Source organism: Canis aureus, chromosome 4, assembly GCF_053574225.1.
Source record: "Canis aureus isolate CA01 chromosome 4, VMU_Caureus_v.1.0, whole genome shotgun sequence".
Classification (NCBI taxonomy): Eukaryota; Metazoa; Chordata; class Mammalia; order Carnivora; family Canidae; genus Canis; species Canis aureus.
Genome location: NC_135614.1, coordinates 13237200 through 13257065, shown reverse-complemented (window position 1 = coordinate 13257065; position 19866 = coordinate 13237200). Strand labels below are relative to the sequence as shown.

General features: G+C 38.4%; 1 protein-coding gene across 8 annotated transcripts in view; it reads left to right on the top strand.

Moving 5' to 3' along the window:
* FAM13C (family with sequence similarity 13 member C) overlaps positions 1 to 19866 on the top strand; it is a 250838-nt gene that overhangs the window by 222855 nt on the left and 8117 nt on the right. For all 8 annotated transcript variants that reach the window (XM_077894598.1, XM_077894597.1, XM_077894596.1 and 5 more), the window contains 5 exons: positions 3936 to 4146; positions 4697 to 4835; positions 10167 to 10248; positions 11688 to 11899; positions 19691 to 19786. In XM_077894598.1, the coding sequence (XP_077750724.1) occupies positions 3936 to 4146; positions 4697 to 4835; positions 10167 to 10248; positions 11688 to 11899; positions 19691 to 19786 (740 nt within the window). The remainder of the gene's footprint in view (positions 1 to 3935; positions 4147 to 4696; positions 4836 to 10166; positions 10249 to 11687; positions 11900 to 19690; positions 19787 to 19866) is intronic.

The window sequence follows — 19866 nt, the reverse complement described above, 5'->3', positions numbered from 1 at the left end:
AAGCAAGCTCACCTGTCTCCCTAGATTTAGTTACTGAGGTGACCTCAAGTTTACCCATGTTCTCTCTTTTGTGACTTCCTTTGTACCTTCAGATGCTCAAATTCAACATACCTAAAATTGAACCCATTGTGTATCCATCCATCAGATATTTTGGAATTGTTTCTAGTTTTTGTTTTGCTGGCCCTCTTTGGGTGAGGCTGGTTGAGAACTCTGATTCTTTTCCCTTTTTAGAGTGATGGACATAGTTATGGTTCATCTAGCTTTTAAAACCAAAAAGGCTGACAATTTGGCATTTTGGAATGTCCTGAATGCCCACCTATAAAAGCTGAATGCCCACCATGAAGGACAAACCCAAGAGTGCAAATTAGCAAATCCACAAGACTATGACTAATTTATTACTTGATTAGATTTCAGCAGTACATCTCAACTGGTTGCAGGTAGAGATTTCTTTGAATTTTGAATCGCTTTAAAAATTCACATTAGATATATTTAAAAATCTGACTGACTCATTCAACAGCTGTAATACAGCATCTGTTTCTACCTGGGGTTATAGCAAGATCAGAAGTGGTCTCTTGGCTTTCACATACTGATGATAATTATTTCTCTTCTGTTCCCTATTGTTCAGTGAGTGGGCTGCCGAAAACACTGTTTGGTTCCCAAAGTCAGAGATGTGGAGTCATCTACCATGTGCAGTGGTCAGACCTTCCTTGGTGATAATATAATTTATATCACCTTCCATACTGAATTTAAAATGGAAATCTTTTTTATTATCAGCCTCATGTAGTTATTATTAAGATTAAATACATGCAAAAACTCTTACAAGTTGAGCACATAGTGAGTCACTCCAGATATATTACATATGATTATTTTTACTTATTTATAAATAAGAACTGGTAGGAGGGACAATATGTTGAAGGGTATATTGGTTCTCATTTCCCATATTAACCCCATAGGGACTTGAGTGTATAGTTGGTGTTCAGTAGAAGAGCATAATATTCAATTCCTTATTCTGATGATAATGCTTATTAAAATGATGGTTCTCATGTCTGCTGTGTTTAGCAGCTTCTATGTCTTATCTCAGTGTTTCACCAAATATGCTAGAAAAAGTTGCATGGACAAACATTGTTAGTTTTAATAGGAATTTATTTTAATGTGTATCAGTTAAAAAAAAGTAGCACATCAAATTCATTATTTCTTGGCCATCATAACCTAAGATGAAGCTGAAATTAAAAAAAGAAAACAAAAACTACTGGTTCAAATTTATCTAAAATACATAGTAAATATATTATTATGTAAAATATGTACTTCTTTGCTCTATTTATCTATCATTTATATATATCTACATGCAGATATAGGTCTTCCTTGACTTACAATGGGGTTACATACAGATAAACCCACTGTAAATTGAAAATATTGTAAGTCAAAAGTGCACTGAATCCATAGCCTACTAAGCATCCCAGCTTAGCCTAGCCTACCTGAAAGGAGCTCAGAGCATGTATATGAGGGCAGCCCGGGTAGCTCAGCAGTTTAGCGCTGCCTTTGGCCCAGGTTGTGATCCTGGAGACCCGGGATCGAGTCCCACATCATGCTGCTTGCATGGAGCCTGCTTCTCCCTCTGCCTGTGTCTCTGCCTCTCTCTCTCGCTCTGTGTCTCTCATGAATAAATAAAATCTTTTTAAAAAACCACTTATATGAGCCTACAGTTGGGCAAAATTCTCTAACACAAAAAGCCAACCTTATAATAAAATGTTGAATATCTCATAAAACTTACTGAATACTATACTGAAAGTGGAAAACAGAATGGCTGTATGGAGAATAGTTTTAAGTGTGTTGGTTGCTTCCCCTCGAGACTATGTTGTTGGCTGGGAGCTGTGACTCGCTGCCGCTGCCCAACATCACAAGAGTATTGTACTCTGTGGACCCTTTTCAGTCAGATGTCCAGGAGCCCAAGCGCTTCCATTTTAGCATTATAAAACAGCACCAAGAGACTCATGTTAGTTTTGACCTTAGGGCCGCCGCTGAGCTGAAGAGCTGGAGGCCCTCAGACCTTTCCCATTTCAACAAAAATACACTGGTCCCAGGTGCTTGCTAAAGATTCTTTTCTTCCCCATCATTATTAGCAAAATACTCTGTTCAGAAAGAGGTAATATGAATAAAATGCCTTTCTTCTTGGGGCCTAGCGGTTTAAGAAAAGGATTTGGTAAAGAAATTGTACACTTCCTGGTGGCTTTTGAAGGTGATTGTTAGCATATGTTGTGATTTATTGATTAGTAACTCTTACTCATTGTTACTCCTTAGGGCTCCTGCCAAACCGTGTTTTCTGGGTAAATGATTTTTAGCAAGGGTGTTGCCTGTGGTGAGTTGTCAGACAGGAACACACCTTGCTTGCAGGCCTGGGCACTGGTGTTCATCTGGCCCCACCTCTCAGGCGCTGATAAAATGCTGTCAGTGAGCTTCAGAAGCACAAATAGGAGGCATTATCTGGGCTCCCAGTCTGCAGCTCAACAGCAAAGAAGCCAGTTGAAAACACAGAAGGGATCAGACCTTTGATGTTGCACAAAGCAAATTGCATTTCAAGCTCTAAAGAACATGAGCCATTCTAAACCTGATTAAGAGTCATCCGGCACCAAATTTTGATAAATGTTTATTTTGGAAAAGTAGATTGCAGGGTTTTCCGATTCTGCTTATTCACCCAGAAAACATTTCTTCATTTGAGGTAGGAGTAAGAGAAAGCCTTGAGTTGTTCTGAGTTATATGCTGGAAAAAATTGAGGAATTTGTTTTGGCTGCTGCTTGATTAACTGTCTGGAGCCCATGATGTAGAGATTCTCATCCTGTCCACTCAGACTCCATATCCTGATGTTCCTCACTTCCCTGCCCTCACCTCCATAGCACAGGTGTGCCTGGAGTGGGAAGCTAATGAGTTCATTTAGAGGGGGAATGATCATAGAATTCAGGCACAGACCTAGCATCCTAGTTGGTGAGAGGCCTTAGAGCAGGTTTTGTTCTTATTTTTTATTTTTGTCAAAAACAAAATGCTACATAAAATTTTTAAATCTTTTTTAAAAAAATTTTATTTATTTATGATAGTCACAGAGAGAGAGAGAGAGAGAGAGAGGCAGAGACATAGGCAGAGGGAGAAGCAGGCTTCATGCACCGGGAGCCCGACGTGGGATTCGATCCCGGGTCTCCAGGATCACGCCCTGGGCCAAAGGCAAGCGCCAAACTACTGCGCCACCCAGGGATCCCCTACATAAAATTTTTAAAAAGAAACAGAATCACTCCTAATTCTTCCATGCTTTGTAGTTGCTAAATAGCTTCTTTGATCTTTTGGTGCATTTATTTGTACATAAATATATGCTTTTTACAGAAAATGGAATCCTTACTGCTTTTTTGAAATCTGTGGTTTTCATTTAGTATATTCTGAACATCATTCCATATTGATGAGTAGAGTTCTCCATCACTGCTGAGTGATTTTTTTTTTTTTTTGCCTTTCCCTTCCTCCTTCCCTTTTTCTCTCCTGCCTTCACTGGCATTTCTGTTGTCCCTTCTCTTCCTCATAGTCTATCCTCTTCTGCTTTAGTTCCATTTATTATTTCCTTTTTTCACTGTAACATTTTGTAATACAGCCTTCAACATATGCCAAATAATATAAAATAGAGGGGTTTTGTAGTTTGGGGCTCTGCTGATTGTATAATTCATACCAAAATAATTTGTGCTTCCATTTTTGTTGTTGGTGGTGGCAACTTTAAAATTTTCTGTCCAGGTTTTCAGAGAACAAACATGACAGTAGTTTGAAAGCCTTTCTTATCCTCAGAAGGAAGACATGACAGAGGCAAGACATTATAATGAATGTTTATGATCTCTACTTAGGAACATGACAGTCTCAAGGCCTCTGTCACTGCGAGGTCTTGACAATTACTCTTGTTTCCTCAGGCCCTGCACCAGTCCACAAAGATGGGCAGAATGAGGCAGACGGTACACCAGAAGACCTCCAGTCTGTTGGGACTAGCAGGCTGCTCTTTCACATCACTGATGGTGACAACCCACTGCTGTCACCACGCTGCTCCATCTTCAGCCAAAGCCAGAGATTCAATTTAGACCCTGAATCAGCCCCTTCTCCACCCAGCACTCAACAGTTTATGATGTAAGAAAACATTGTTATCTTCGTTTCATACAGTTTTTCAAATACTACATGCATAACCTACAATGAAGTATATGTCTGAAATAGTGCAATCTGCCTGCCAAACATAACCGTGAGTGAACAATGAATGGCGAAAATCAGTGTACTTTTTAGTTGGGAATGCTGTGTTAGGTCTTCCTGTGTCAGGAGGAAATGGCCATGGAATGCAGGATACTCCAGGGCTTTCATGTTTGAACATTTTTGGTGAAATGACCAGAGTCCTACGTAAGAATATGTATATACAGATATTGGGAATATCCTTCTTGGTGAGCTTAATATTTGTATTCTAGAAAAATGATGGCTTACAATAGCTGCCCTCCACCCCCAAAAGTATGGAACTCCATACTTTTTAAAAAAAAAATTCTATCAATAATTTTGATGCAGCTAAAATAAGTGCCCCTTGCCTGAAAATACATGCAGGGAGTCTCTAGTTTCTCATTGGTAACTTCTGTTAGAGCAGCGTTATGGGAAGACCATGGGTTTTGATGACTGTCCCTCCCTGCAATTGTTGCAGGCCCCGAAGTTCTTCACGTTGCAGTTGTGGCGATGGCAAGGAGCCGCAGACCATTACCCAGCTCACCAAGCACATCCAGAGCCTCAAGCGAAAAATTCGGAAATTTGAAGAAAAATTTGAACAAGAAAAAAAATACCGGGTAAGGGCCCTGTGGTTTAAAATAAGAGTGAATTGTATTAGAGGTATGTGGGCTTTCCTGTCCTTCCTTTCTGGGTACCCGTCTGTGCCAGGGGACAGCTGTTTCCACTTGCCAACTCAAGACCCATCGTAAATTGAGTTCCCTTTCTGGATCTGTACTATTCTCACAGGCTGTAATTGGACCCTGTTAAGATATTTCCTAGTAATGGATTATAACTCTTGTTTCCAAACTGATTTGATTATTGATCCTCCCCCCCCCCCACCCCCAGGAGCACAACTATCACTAATGTTTCTAGGACTGAAATTTGGATAGCTTTTGAATTATGATCTTATTTTTTTTCTTTAACCTTTTACCATTTATAGTTTTGTAAGAACCTATTAAGGACCCAAAGGTCAGAATCTCTAATTGTAGAACAGAATGAGGGGCAGAGAGAGAGAGAGAGAGAGAGTGCACCTTCTTTGACATAAGAGTACCTCTGGTTGGTAGATGAGGACCTATCAAGTGACATTTGTTTAGGCCACTCATAACAACAAACCCCAGTCCATCCTTTCCTGTCAGAGAGACACCAGCCTCTTCATGCTGGTGCTGCAGTGTTGTAATGATGAACCTTTTCTTTTATTATATGAGAAGCAGTAGAGAGGTAGGTGTCCTCATTGCCAATGCTAGTTTTATTTATTTTCCTTAATGGTGACCATGGCATAGACAAAAATCATATTCTATAGAACTGCACAAAGATATTGGGTCTTTGGCAGAGGGCCCAGACAGCTTGTTATCAGAATAAAAGAGAACAGGGAATAATGTCTCATACATCTTGAAATATTTAAAGGCTTACTAAGCACTTGGTACAGAGGCAATTGGCACATCCCGGTGAGTGGGATAAGATCTGGAGAGGGAGGTGAGAGTGGGTGATATTCCACTCTTCCGTTCTTCCTATCCTATCCTATCCTATTTCCCACACTGGATTCAAACTCACTAAAAGAGGGGTATAAGGAATGATTTTTTTTTTTAGCTTTGCACAATAAAAAAAAATAAGACTGCTTTTCAAGACCACCTTAGGGTGTTGAAGATTCTTTTCTTCTTTAAAGTCAGGGAGTGACAGCTACTTACTGTCTTTTACCTCTTTAGAATAGGAAGGAACTCTACACATAATGAGTACAGCTTTTATTTTATAGATAAGGAAACTGAAGCCAAGAAAAGACTTGTAACCTGCCTGGGGTAGTCGTGCTCTATCTGCTCAGATTGAGGGTGGTAGATTAAAGATGAGTAGGTTTTGCAATGGTGGACTAGAAGTAAAACTTGTTAGTGCCCACATTTTTTAAAGTTTTAGATATCTTGAGAGAAGCTGATTTTCTATTTACTGCTGGAATATTATTGGATCTGTTATATCCTCACATTGGAAACAGTAGAGTAACAGCTAGGGGCTCCATTCCCAGGGCCTGCTAATAGTTATTACCTGGCAATCTTTAAATGAAGCTGATCTGGATTTGAATCTGACACAGCTCGTTAGGGACTTTGTGACTTTGGACTTGTTACTTTATCTTTCTGAGTCTCAGTTCATCCATCTGCATAGTGGAGTTAATATTACTAGTGAGTATTAAATGAGGGGATGCATATAAAATGTTTATTTTAGTGTTTGGCACAAAGTAAGTAAGTGGACCTAGGCATCATTAACTTTTTAATCTGTTTGAATGATATTTGACCATGCAATCCCATACAGCCTCTGCTTGTCCAAAAATGAAGAAGAATTGTATACATTCTTTACTAAATTTTCCTACCTACAGCCACAGACCCTAGACTACTTCTCTTACCTATAGCATCCACCCAACAGGCTGCTTATTTTGGAAAAGAATTTCTCCTGGCACCTCCTGCCAGGATAAATTTGTCTAGAGAAGTTTTCAAGCAAATGCATGGCGAAACAACACATTTAAACATTCACAAATGCTGGTGGATGAATTTGGGAGCAATAGAGGAAGGCCTCATGGTCACCACTGCCTCTGTGTGTATAGACATCTCTGGTGTAACCAGAACCTTCCATGTCTCAGGGAACAGGGCTTCCCTTCACCTTTCCTGTCAGGGTGCTAGGCTGTGGTTAGAGGTTTGACATGGCAGTGGACTTTTTTTTTTTTTTTTTTTTGCAGTGGACTTTTAATTGGTTGCTGTGTGTAAGGATTTCCTTCCTGGTGGGCTGGTTGTGGAATTAATAGCACCACAGCTAATGTTTTAGTTTGAGCTCTTGCTGAGCCTCGGTGTTAGTCCAGTGCCTTGGCACAACACATATCTCTTCTCTGTTGAATATGACCATTGTACATTCCTATCCAAAACCATATTTATTCCCTACGATTTTAATTTAACTATAGTTAGACTAATGGAGTTAGAAGAGGCTGTTTCAGCCAGATGTCCACTGTTTGTGAAATTAGAGAATGTTAAAATTAAAGGGATCAGTCAGTCTTCATTTTCATTTGACCATTGGAGGGACTGAAGCTTAAAGAAGGGAAGTAACTTCCCCAAGATGACACAGTGAAGAATTGACCTAGCTAAGACAACTCAAGCCTTTTCATTCCTAATCCAGAATTCTTTCTAATGTGTCTTTTGAACTGTCTTTGACAGACCATAAATCTGATCCAGTGGTACCCTCAGTCATGTGCTTTGGAGGTCCCATTTTAATTGCACTGAACAAAATACAGCTAAATAGGAACTTTGTGACTTTGGACTTGTTACTTTATCTTTCTGAGTTTGTAATTTGGGGGTTTATATCTTCTTGGAGTCTATTAAACTGGAATATTTCAGTTTAGAAGTTAGGAGGCTTGAAGATCCACAGCTTGTATATGAAAACTTTCATGTAGTTTGAAAGCTGTCACCTTGTGAGCTTATTTAACCTCTTTTGAAAGCTTCTCCGAGAGTAGAGATATAAAAAATTCATTTCAGAAGATGATTTCAAGCTTTAAAATATTTTGTCAGAAAAAAATCAGCCTAAAATTTTTCCTGAGTCCATTTGTGGTAATGAAAGCTGGTGGTCCTTGGTGTAGCTGGTGTTTTAGGTTTTTGTTCTTGTTCTCAACATTGTTTTATTTATTTATTTATTTTTTCAACATTGTTTTAAAAGATGGAACTGTATAGAGCATATCCAATGAGAAAGATGTGCTCCAGATGAACAAGATGTGTTTTCAGATCAAAGTGGAGAATTCTGTGAGGATTTTTAGAAACCAAATGTAAAATATTGGCGGTCTATACAATCAGACTGTTACCCAAAGCCAGCACTATAAACTATATATTAGGGAAGTGGTACAGTGCATCATTCTAGTCCATCCTGGATAGAGGAGGTGTGTCCTTGTGCCACTGTCCGTGGTACTGAAACCAGGGCTTCACTCAGGGAAACATCCATACTATCCCATTTGAGCAACACTAGGAAATAACCACTGTTATTTTCCTTCAGTCTTCTTTTTATCACCTTGATTTTTAAATGTATGTTTTTTACATCACTCTAGAAGTGATGGAACCATGCCTTGTGTTTCACAATTAATATATTTAATCTCATGTACATTTTTAAAAATTTTTTATTTATTTATGATAGTCACACACAGAGAGAGGCAGAGATACAGGCAGAGGGAGAAGCAGGCTCCATGCACCGGGAGCCCGATGTGGGTTTCGATCCTGGGTCTGCCAGGATCACGCCCTGGGCCAAAGGCAGGCGCCAAACCGCTGCGCCACCCAGGGATCCCTCATGTACATTTTTTTAATAAAGAGTACATGTGTAAGCTGGAGGAGGAGGGATAAAAAGAGAGAGGGAAAGAGACACTCTCACGCTGAGTATGAAGCTTGATACTGGGCCCGATCTCAGGACCATAAGATCATGACCGGAGCCAAAATCAAGAGTCAGACACCCAATCAATAAGCCACCCAAGTACCCCTAATCCCATGTACTTTTGATGACCATGTCATGCAAGCACTGTTTTTTCCTTTGAACCTAGGAGGGATATACTTCTCTCTCGATGCATCTCTCACCAACAACTTTCTGATGTTACATGGACTTAGTGGATCCTTAAAAAAACATATGGCAGAGCCCCTAGACTTAGCCGCTATCAAATGTACACATTCCTGGTGATATTATAATTATGATCAAGGCATCTTGAACATTCCTATATAGTCCTGTGTATACACAATTCAGAGTAACTATTAATCTTCTTGAGCCTGCATTGAGGTTAACAAGGTGGCTTTGATTTATTTAAGAAAGATCTTACTGACCTATGGGGGTGTAGGCTAAATATGTTTGGCCACCCTTCTTTCTTTGTTTCTCTTCCCTGTGGAAAATCCACTTTTATGTTCTGAGAAAAAAATCCAGAAATCAAAGTGAATGATTTGTTTTAATGGATTTATGTCTTTCCAGAATAAAATATATGTTCCTATTGCCACCTCCAAGTTCTATTAACTACTTGGTAAGATATACAACCCCTACATATATGTTTGTTGGTGAAGACTTATCCAGAATTCCTGTGAGTCTGGTAGTAACACTACTACCATCACCACTGCCAGTAATAGTATTTGTAATTCTAGTTAACACACCTGTAGGGTGTAGCATATGCCAGTAACTGATTTCACTATTTTATATATATATCAACTAATTTACCCCTCACAGTAATTCTATGGAGATGCTGTTATAATCCTCATCTGGTAGATGAAGCTGAAGCTAAGTAATTTGCCCAAGGTCACACACATACGATTAAGTTTTACTTTAATGCTAGCCCAGTAGGATACTCAGTCTATAGACAGTAAGATGGTTAGAAATCTGGGTATCCCCCTGAAGTACTAACTTCTCAGACTGCTGTCAGGTTTTAGAGATACTGGTGTCTCCTTTCTCCAGTTTCATGGAAATAACTGATAGGAGCTAAATCTTCCAGATTGTCAGTATAACCCAGATATGTTGTGGTCATAAACTATGTGTGTGAGCACAGGCGAGGTAGTAAGCACTGATTCATATTAGTGTAGCTGTCTATACTGATATGAAGAATGGCCAGGCAACCAAGTGTGGGATGACTGACTGTTAGACTGTAGGAGACTCTGGTGTGGTTAGGGCTATGTGAAAAGTGTTGAGTAACTGGGCATGTTTAGATACAATGCCCTTCCATGACAAGAATGAAAGTGTGGAGGAGGTCAAGAATGTTTGCTCTTATTTTTCAGAAGGAACTCTACAGCTGGAATTGTCACATCTGACTCTCCAGGTTTATATGTTTCTGAACTACCTTTGTGTGTCTCAGCTATTTAAAAATGTTTTTCCTTTTTTCTTTTTCTTTTCCTCTCTACCTCCCTCCTACCCACACTTTCCCCTCCTTGTAGCCTTCACATGGTGACAAGACTTCTAATCCTGAAGTCCTGAAATGGATGAATGATTTGGCTAAAGGTCGTAAACAACTCAAAGGTAAGGGCCAGTCAAAGGTTTCTTTGCCCAGAAAGGAAGCAGTTAAAATATTGCTAATGTGCTTCCAGGCACTTTTTATTCTTTTCCACTTATGCCCCCTTTCACCTTGCCTCTCACCTAGATTGGAGGCTTCATTTTGAAATAAAGAGTCTTCGGTCTCCTTCATTATTTGGCCCCATCTAATAATTCTCCTTATAAAGAGACTGAGGAACTCCAGAGTCTGAAGTGGAATGATTCACTTCAGTGCCAGAAACATTTCAACATGTGGAGTATTACCTTCCCTGGGTTACTAGATTCTTGGATATTAAAGGCCTGAGCAATCATTTACTCTGCATACCCCATTGCACAGATGCAGACATTTATGTCCAGAGATAGTGACAAGTTACTTAGCTGGGAAGTAGTAGGTGTAAAATTCAGTTCTCCTACCTCCTAATCCAGTATTCTTTTTCTGTATTTCTCTGGAGATGGTGATCTGAGTATTAATTAACTCTAAAATTCATTTAAAAATACTATGATATTTACCCATAAAATTTATTTTCTTCCTTTCTCCACATTCTTATTTCAAAACTTAGAGATGTGGGAATTTTTCCAAATTTCTAAAAGGGTGGCAATAAGAAACTGAAAGGGAATATTAATTCAGTGCTATTAAACTGTAATGATGTCACAGGTTTATAAAATATGCAGTATTTAAACACAGCAGGGTCTAACTAAAAAACAAACATCAAACAAAGAAAATGAGCTATGTAATTGAGAAATCAATACAAATGGCCATGTTGAAATGATCAGTCTCTTAGCATTTTCTGAAATGTAATTTCCTGACATGTCCCAGGTGGCTTTTTTATTTTTAACTATGTAGGCTTATATAAAACCACATTGAAATAATGGTCATTCCTGGTCATTCCTGTTAGAAGATAACATTAAACATAATTATGAAATCTGTTAAGTTGGGACTGGCACTCCCATCTCCCCTTTCCCATCCCTCCTGCATTTCCTCAGATGTCTGCATGTGTAATGCCTTACAGAAGTGCTTGCATTTATATACACTAGGGGATCATAATGGCACAAAACTTCCAAACTCAAGTAAATGAACCTTTGTGTGTAGAATTCTAGATGTATGGTGGGTAATGGGTGAAATCTTTGGGGCAGTACCACTGGTCTTCCTCTAGAACTCATCCTCTGAAATCTAAACCACTGAGTTACTCCTATACATTAGTTACTCCATTTACATGAGATTCCAGCCTCTAGAGCCCTTTGTTTCTACATCTGATTGGGAGTTAATGCTGTTGGTTCTGGTTTTAGGGCTCCCCTTGCCATGGAAAGCCATCAGCAATACCATCCATTTCTACTGACTTCATATCAGTGATTGGAATTTCTGAAGGGCTCTCTACTCTTAAGCCCAGTGAGTTGTTGTTCATGGTAACTCATGGCATTTCTCTTAGAACTAAAGCTGAAGCTCTCAGAAGAACAAGGAAGTGCCCCCAAAGGCCCACCTAGAAACCTGTCCTATGAGCAACCTGCAGTCGCCAGAGAGAATGGGAAGCCAGAAGCTGTGGGCCCTGAGCCATGCTCCTCTGGAGAGGAGACTCCAGATGCTGTGTTGACATGCCTGAAGGAGAAGAGAGAGCAGCTTCCTGCTCAGGAGGATTCTAAGGTACCTTACCATATCTGCCTTGGCCCCAACACTCAATACAGTGCCAGTGAGATTATGAGTTTGACCAATTTATAAGAGCACTTGGCACCACATTACCATCTTTAGGAGACTGGCTCTGAAATTTCAGTCAGGTGAATTATTAGTAAGGTATTGGCCATGACCAAGGGTGTTGCCACTTAATTCCAGGATGTCATTCTAGAAGTTAATAGTATTCTATGTTGGTGGGAAGCAAATGGCAAAGATATTAGGGTATGTCATATCCCTCCTCTACTTCCCCCAATAAGTTAGCAAATCAACCCAAGATTAGTATCACGATCCCATTTCACCAGTTTTATTAAAAATATAATGAAGCCAGGATGAGGTATACATAGTAAGGAAAATGGTTTAGTATCTTATGTAATAAGAATAGAAAAGTAGCCTTTTTCGAAGAGTGTTAGGTAATAAGATTCAGACATTCAGGTAGGGTTGTCAATTAGGATTTTGGATATATGAGCCTAGAGCTTGAAGAAGATATTTATTGTATTTTACAAAGAAGATAATGAAAGCAAGTAGTATTTATATGGTTAGTGCCTCCTCATCCTGTACAGTTATGTTTACATTTCACTTATGCCAGAGTACCTTCCTTGTAGTCTTTTTTTTTTAAGATTTTATTTATTTATGAGAAAGAGAGAGAGAGGGAGAGAGCGCCAGAGAGCATGATCAGGGAGAGGGGCAGAGGGTAAAGCAGATTCCCCACTGGGCAAGGAGCCTGATGTGGGGTTTAATTCCAGGACCATGAGATCATGACCTGAGCCAAAGGCAGACGCCTAACTGACTGGGCCACCCAGACACCTCTTTTGTAGTCTTTCTTTTTCAACTCTAAAAGTGGATTGGTTGCCTTTAATTTCTTGAATAAGAGTTGTAGCTCTCCTATCATAGCTCTAATTATGCTGTATGACATTTCCTGTCTCTCATTTGATACTTTAGACCTCTTCGAGTTAGAAGAGCTGTTTGTAGCTCATGATCCTACACTGTCTGTACATAGTGGTATTGAGAAAATGTTTGCTGAGTGAATGGACAGATGAATGAACTAGCATATCTAACTTTGAAAGCAAGTCTTCTTGAGGAGAATGCTGCCTTTACCTGTTCTATTGCACATTATCTAGTCTTAATCATAAGATGGCAACATACACTAAATCCCCAAAGGCTCACCATATATTCCTGGACTTGTCTTTTACATAGAGACTTGTGATCTACAATCAGAAATAGGCCTTTGGCCACCTCTATTTTTTTATGAAATATGTTTATAATTAAAAATAGTCAATTATATGTTGTGAGAAGTGAATAGGTTTTCATCTACTTGGCCAACCCATTCCCTCCCCACCATAGATTCTAGATTTTTGTGATAGCCAGTGGATAAGTGGGTAACACACACACACACACACACACACACACACACACCTGTGGTTTTTCCATCTTTTAGTGCTTCTGATGGTCTTTCTTGTATTTTCTAGTTACCTTAGTCACATCTATAAAATAAGGTTGGTTAGCACCGAAGTCCTAATTCTATGTTCTACTTGATTAGTGCAGTGAAGAATGACTTAGGATTGGTATAGTAGATTTAGAGCAGTGCTCAACAGCCACTTTCTAGTCATGTACACTTAGCAAGTAAACTAATTGAGATTCAGTTTCCTTATCTATAAAATACAGACAGTACCTACTTACATAATTTTTTTTTTTAGATTTTATTTATTTATTCATGATAGTCACACAGAGAGAGACAGAGAGGCAGAGACACAGGCAGAGGGAGGAGCAGGCTCCATGCAGGGAGCCCGATGTGGGATTCGATCCTGGGTCTCCAGGTCGCGCCCCGGGCCAAAGGCAGGCGCCAAACCGCTGCGCCACCCAGGGATCCCCTTACTTACATAATTATTGTGACAATAAGGAAGATTCCATGGACTGGTGGGCAATCATTCATTTGCAAAGATATTCGAGTGCCTATTACATGTTGTAAAGTATGTTATACATCCTGGATATAATACAATAGAGAAGTTATGGGGATTTCTGCCCTCACAGAGCTCATGTGCTTCTGGGAATGGGATACAATAACAAACAGCTCAATAAATAAAATTATTAGAAATTCTCATAAGTACTGTGCAAAGAATTAAACAGATACTATTATAGAAAATAATGGGTATGGTTTCTATTTGTATAGGGTGATTAGGAAGGCCAATAGGTGACACATTAAATTCTTCATTAAGAAGAATCTACAGGTCAAGAGAGCAACAAAAAGCATTTTTGGCAGATGGAAATGCAAATATGAAGACCTTGACGGAAGAGCTTGCATGTACTTGGAATTCTTGGGTTTGAGGGCTAGAGCACAGGATGGTATGAGATGAAGTCAGAAAGATATATTGGGGGCCTTGACACAGTACCTTTTAGGGTAGTAGAAAGTATTGGAAAGCTGTTGAGTGGTTGAAAACAGGAAAGTGACACAGTGTGATTTACATCTAAAAGATCTGATTGCTATGTGCTATATTTTGGATGTAGAATCAAAAGGATATGATGAATCATTGGGTGGTAGGGAGTAAAGGAAAGCAAGAATCCAAGATGATAATGGGCCCATTTACTGAGATGGGGAATACTATAGGAGGAACAGATTGGGGATGAGACTAGAAACTTAAAAGGTCTGTTTTGAACATGTTTATTTTGAGATCTTTGGGCAATACTGTGACCAACCATCCTTGGTTTCCTTGAATTTTCCTGGATGCTGAAAATGTCAAATAGTTTCATCCTGGGAAGATACAGATGGTTGGTCACCCTACTGAGGCATCTAAGTCAAATATAGGCACAAGCACATGAGAGTCTACAGATCAGAGAAGCATGTTTGTGTTCTTTGGAAGTTATCTGCACTTAAATAGCAATTTATTTCTATTATTTTAAATCAAGTGTCTGTTGAATTGTTTAATAAATGTCAGAAGCCCCTTCAGATAAAGCTAGTATTTCTGCAGTAGGTTAAAGTTAAGCCCTTTAAGGACACCTGGGTGGCTGAGTCAGTTAAGCATCTGCCTTTGGCTCAGATCATGATCCTCGGGTCCTGAGATTGAGTCCTACATTGGGCTCCCTGCTCAGTGGGGAGCCTGCTTCTCCGTCTCCCTGCTTGTACTCTCTCTCACTTTTACTCTGTCTCTTGAGAGTTAATAAATTTTTAAAAAATCTTTAAGGTTAGGTCTTTTAAATAGAAAACATAGTGGGAACATGTGGCCCTCAGTATCTAATGCTGTAGTATTGTTCCTGGGGAAGTTTAATATAGCAGACCTTAATGTGGCTAGTTAGCTATTAGGTGGTTCCTAATGGAGAATCCAAAAATCATAGCAGAAACCAAGGAAGGTTTGCAAATTTTCACAGTAGCTATATTATTCCTGGCTCCTCGGTGAGCTCATTAGTGTTTGAGATTATCTGATTAGGTCCCATTTCTTTAAACTCAAATTGACAGATGATTTCCATCTGGGATCCTTGCTTTACTGCTGAAAATACATTAAATATTAAAACTTCCAAGGTGAAGAATTGTTTCTTCTCCAAAGAGACTTTTGTGAAATTTTTGCATTTGGTGTTTGGTCAGAGCCCGTACTAAAGCTGATAAATCTTACAGCGTTGCCTTGTCAGTCCAGGTACTGCTATAGAGCAATTTTCCTCCTCTTCTATTTATGTATGATTTTTGGAGGTACTTACTTCTGGGCCACAGGTTATCCACTGAGCCCTGAAAGTGAATGTGTCATCTCCTGGGTCTGATTGTGGTGTGTTTTTTTTTTTTTATGTCCTTTTCTTTTGAAAATACTGAATTGGTGTTGGCACATTATACCCATTTTATTGCTCTTTCTGAGAAGTGTAGATGGTGTTAGGGGCATGGCACAAACTACCAACTGGATGAGTAACAGCAGTTACTTCTGGCCCTTTACCAACTGCAGCATCTTTGAGGAGGAAAGCAGATTTAAAAAAATCATTTTATTTTTTAAAATCAAAGGAAAATACAGTGATTAGTGTGTTGTTATATATCGAAGAGAGGGAAACTTATAGGTAAAGGGCACCAAAAGGAAGATCCCATTAAATTCTTTTGCCTACTTCTCCATTTAAAAAATAAAAAAATAATTTTCTTAATAGATACTACCTCACATAGTTTAAAACAAAATGTAAAAGGCTACACATTAAAAAGACTCACCCCATCTGCCCACTCTAGCTCTGAAGTCTCCCATCCTCAAGCAGGTTACTATTGTTAGTGTGTTATGTGTACTTTTTGAGGTTCTATATAAAGTATATACAAGAAAATATCAGTATACATTATTAAATTGTCCTCTTTTAAAACAAAAAATAACACATTATATAATTATTCCTTTTCACTTTGTATATTCTGCAAAAGAAATAGTCACATTCTTTTATTTTAAAATGTATTTAATAGCACCATGGTATTCCTTTTTTAGTAATGTACAACATTGATAGTAACCTGAAATCAGCTGGTTTGTAGCTTAAATAACCTGACTCTTTGCCAGGGACATTTACATATGCTAACTTATAAAAACAATACAATATAACGGTATTATTTCTGCATATTAAAGATCTAAGGTTCCGACCTTAAATAATTTTCCATGTTAAAAATAGGTAAGCTTTAAAGCTGATTGTCTGAACTCATGTCCTCTGGTTTCAAGGCCAATATTAATCTGCAGTCTCCTGCTTAGAAATCTTTTAAATTTACCAAGCCATTCTCTTTGGCAGTTGCTTTGTATGACTATGTTCATTACTGATTTTCCACATTGTTTGACTTGCTAGTTCAAAAGTCAGATGTGTTCCCTATATACTGTCTCACTTGGTGAGGGGCTGAGGAGGCCCAGACACAGGGAAGGCTTGGTAACACTTGACTCTCTAAAGCTAGAGTAATTGATTCCCATCATCACTCATTGTTCAGAGAGGAGAATGTTCTTTTACTTCCCTCTTTAGGAGAGATCTTGGTAATGGGGCTTATTTTTTCAAATATGAAATGTGATGGTTTAATGTGAAGGAATACATGGGACTAATGCCATGGGGAGAAAGGAAAACAAGCATGATGGTAAAAGCATATAAGTTATGGCAGTTTTTCCCCAAACAACTTTCTTACCAGGGCCTAGAAAGAAATATACATGGGATTTCTACTCAGTGCAGTTCTGTCTTGCCAGCTTGTTTGGGATCTACTATTCCAAATAACCTACTAGGTTGATGATTCAAAAAACCTACTAGGTAAGGGTCTAGAAATTTTTTTGTGGCAAAGTTATCAAGCTGTTGACAAATTATATCAAACTGTCCTATGCACAGTCCCCTCCTGCTCACCCTTTTATACTCTCCACTCTTTATGATGCCATAAAAAAATGGAGAAGGAAGTTAGAGTAAGTATCTTTGGAACTTCTCTCCTTTTGTCTTTAAATCTGACAACCCATTCATGCTCTGGATCTCTCTCTCTCTCTCTGGCTATTTCAGGTTACTCAACATTGTCTTTGGTTCCCCCATTCATAAAACAAAAATCAAAAGTTAGATACATCTGACATACCATGGACAGGTCACCAATATGCAGAACTAGGCAGGGAGGATGCATTTCAGAAACAGTCATTGAATATAGAGGGGACAATAGTCTGATTCTTAGGAGAAAATGGCTGAGGAATAGCCATGTTGAAATGTATGTCTGCCCCCTTAGATTTGAGGTACCTATTCAAGCAGAGCCTACCTCTTGACTGATCTTCCTTCATGGAGATTGACTTTGCTGGCCTTCCATAGCTTCTCTCTATAGGTCTGTGAGTGGAAGACTGCTCCTGGCATATAGGCTGATGAGTAACACTCCTTGTTCAGACAGCCTGTCTTCCTATTTGAGGATGAGCACTTACAGAATTACTTTTGACAATGTCTTGTACTTGTAGCCATTGAACCCTCATGTCTCTTTGAGGATTGCTTTGATAATAATTCTAAGAGTAAAATCATGCACTCATCAGAGTGAAAGATGAGTGCTTACATTGTACATGGATGCTGATTTTCATCTGGCATCTGTGGAAGATACTTTTCTGCAATGGCATTCATCATTTTAACAAGCTTTTGGGTCACTTTCTTTTTCTCTTTTAGGAATAAATTTAGCTTTTCTAGAATCCAGAGAATATACTAAAAATAAAATCACAAAAATCAAACTGATGCTTTATAACAGTTAAATGCATCATTTTCTGAAGTGCTTTCTATGGAATATAAGTCCCAATGAGATACTGAATAAAAAAAAAAAAACCCTAAATGTTTTCTGAAGTTGGCCTGAGAATATTCTTTATTACCTATTAAAATCCCATGGCATACATGAAAGGATTTTTTTTTTTCATGGTAAGATGTATCATGACCAAGAAAATATTTAAGGAATGATTGGGCCAGTAAATGAAAGGCTCTTGGGGTTACTTAACCAATATCTAAAATACTTCTACAGAAACAAGTGATCTTTCTTTCTACTGAAAACAAAACAGCCTTATGGTATAGTCTGAGGAATTACATGAAGATTGTTAAAAATTAGGGTACCTTTGCTTATAAACCTGGATTGAAAAATTTATAGCAGAGAAGGGGATATGTAAGGTACTATGAAAATTTCTTAAAATAATGTGATATAATCTTTGTTCTCAAGAAATTTCTAATTCATTTGGGCAGACAAAACTGAAACACAGAAAATAATCAAGGTCCAGATAATAAAACAGAGAAGTTCAGAATAGAGAGACATAAATATGGGCCAGAACGATTCTCAACTGGGACAAGGGTAGCATGTGAATAACTAGGAAATTTTTAAAAAACACCTATTTAAGCCATGTTCTTTTCCTTCAAAATCCTTCTGGGGGATCTGGAAGACAGAGAACCAGGCAGCACACTTAGGTATTTGTATTTTGACAAAGGATACTTGGATGATTATGCTATGTGCTATTTCTGCTACTCCCTTCCTGCCATCTGATCAGAGTGAAAGGGAAATTGTACGTAGTAAATAAGTAGCAAATTAATGTAGGATACATAGCAGGGAGGAAAACCAAGGCAAGCAGAGGTTTGGTTACTTTGGATGGAAATGTGATGGTGGGTAGATAGGTAGAGGACTGATAGATAAATAGGAAGCTATTTAAACTCTTATGCACAACGTGACCTGTTAAAAATAGTGCTTTGGGATGGATCATACAGCAGAGAGTTAGGAGAATACATTCTTGGACCAAGAGGTTGTGAAATTTTTTAGTTGGGAGGAGCTTTGTAATTCCAGCCTCCTTGTTGTGTAGGTAAGAAATTGAGTCAAATAAGTTGTTGTTGTATCCAAAATACACTGTCAGAGCTAGCCAGTAAGCTAATATATACTCCAAGCTTGATTGTGATAAAGAACTAAATTAGGTTGATTTTGTGAATATAATCATGAAAATCCAGATAAAATACATGTATCAAAAGAAAAATTGATAGGTCTCAATCACATACTGGTTTTTCAAGAATGAAGAAGTAAATAACAGGCTTCTTACCATTTACATATTTAGAGTTCCTTCAGAAAGCTTTAAAAACATCTTTCTAAGCTTGGACCTAGCCTTTAAGAAACTTTATCTAGCCTTTAAGAAATATTGGCATGTACTTTAAACAGTATCTTATAAGTGATTTCCCTTTTTCTAATTACTGTTGCATTATAGTATTTATTAATCCCTTATTTTGAGGCTTCAAAACTGTTTTTTTTTTGCCTGCTAAAAATACTGACATGTTTTTATTCTTGTCTAAGAAAGGAATAATAATTAATTTCATGTTTTTCAGGTAGCTAAGCAAGACAAGAACCTCATAAAGCCTCTTTATGACCGATACAGGATTATCAAGCAAATCTTGTCAACACCTTCCCTTATTCCAACAATTGTAAGTCAGGATGCTCATCTAACTAGAAACCTTTACTTGTGTTTGGTGTTGTTTAGGTAGGAAAACAGCACAATGACAGT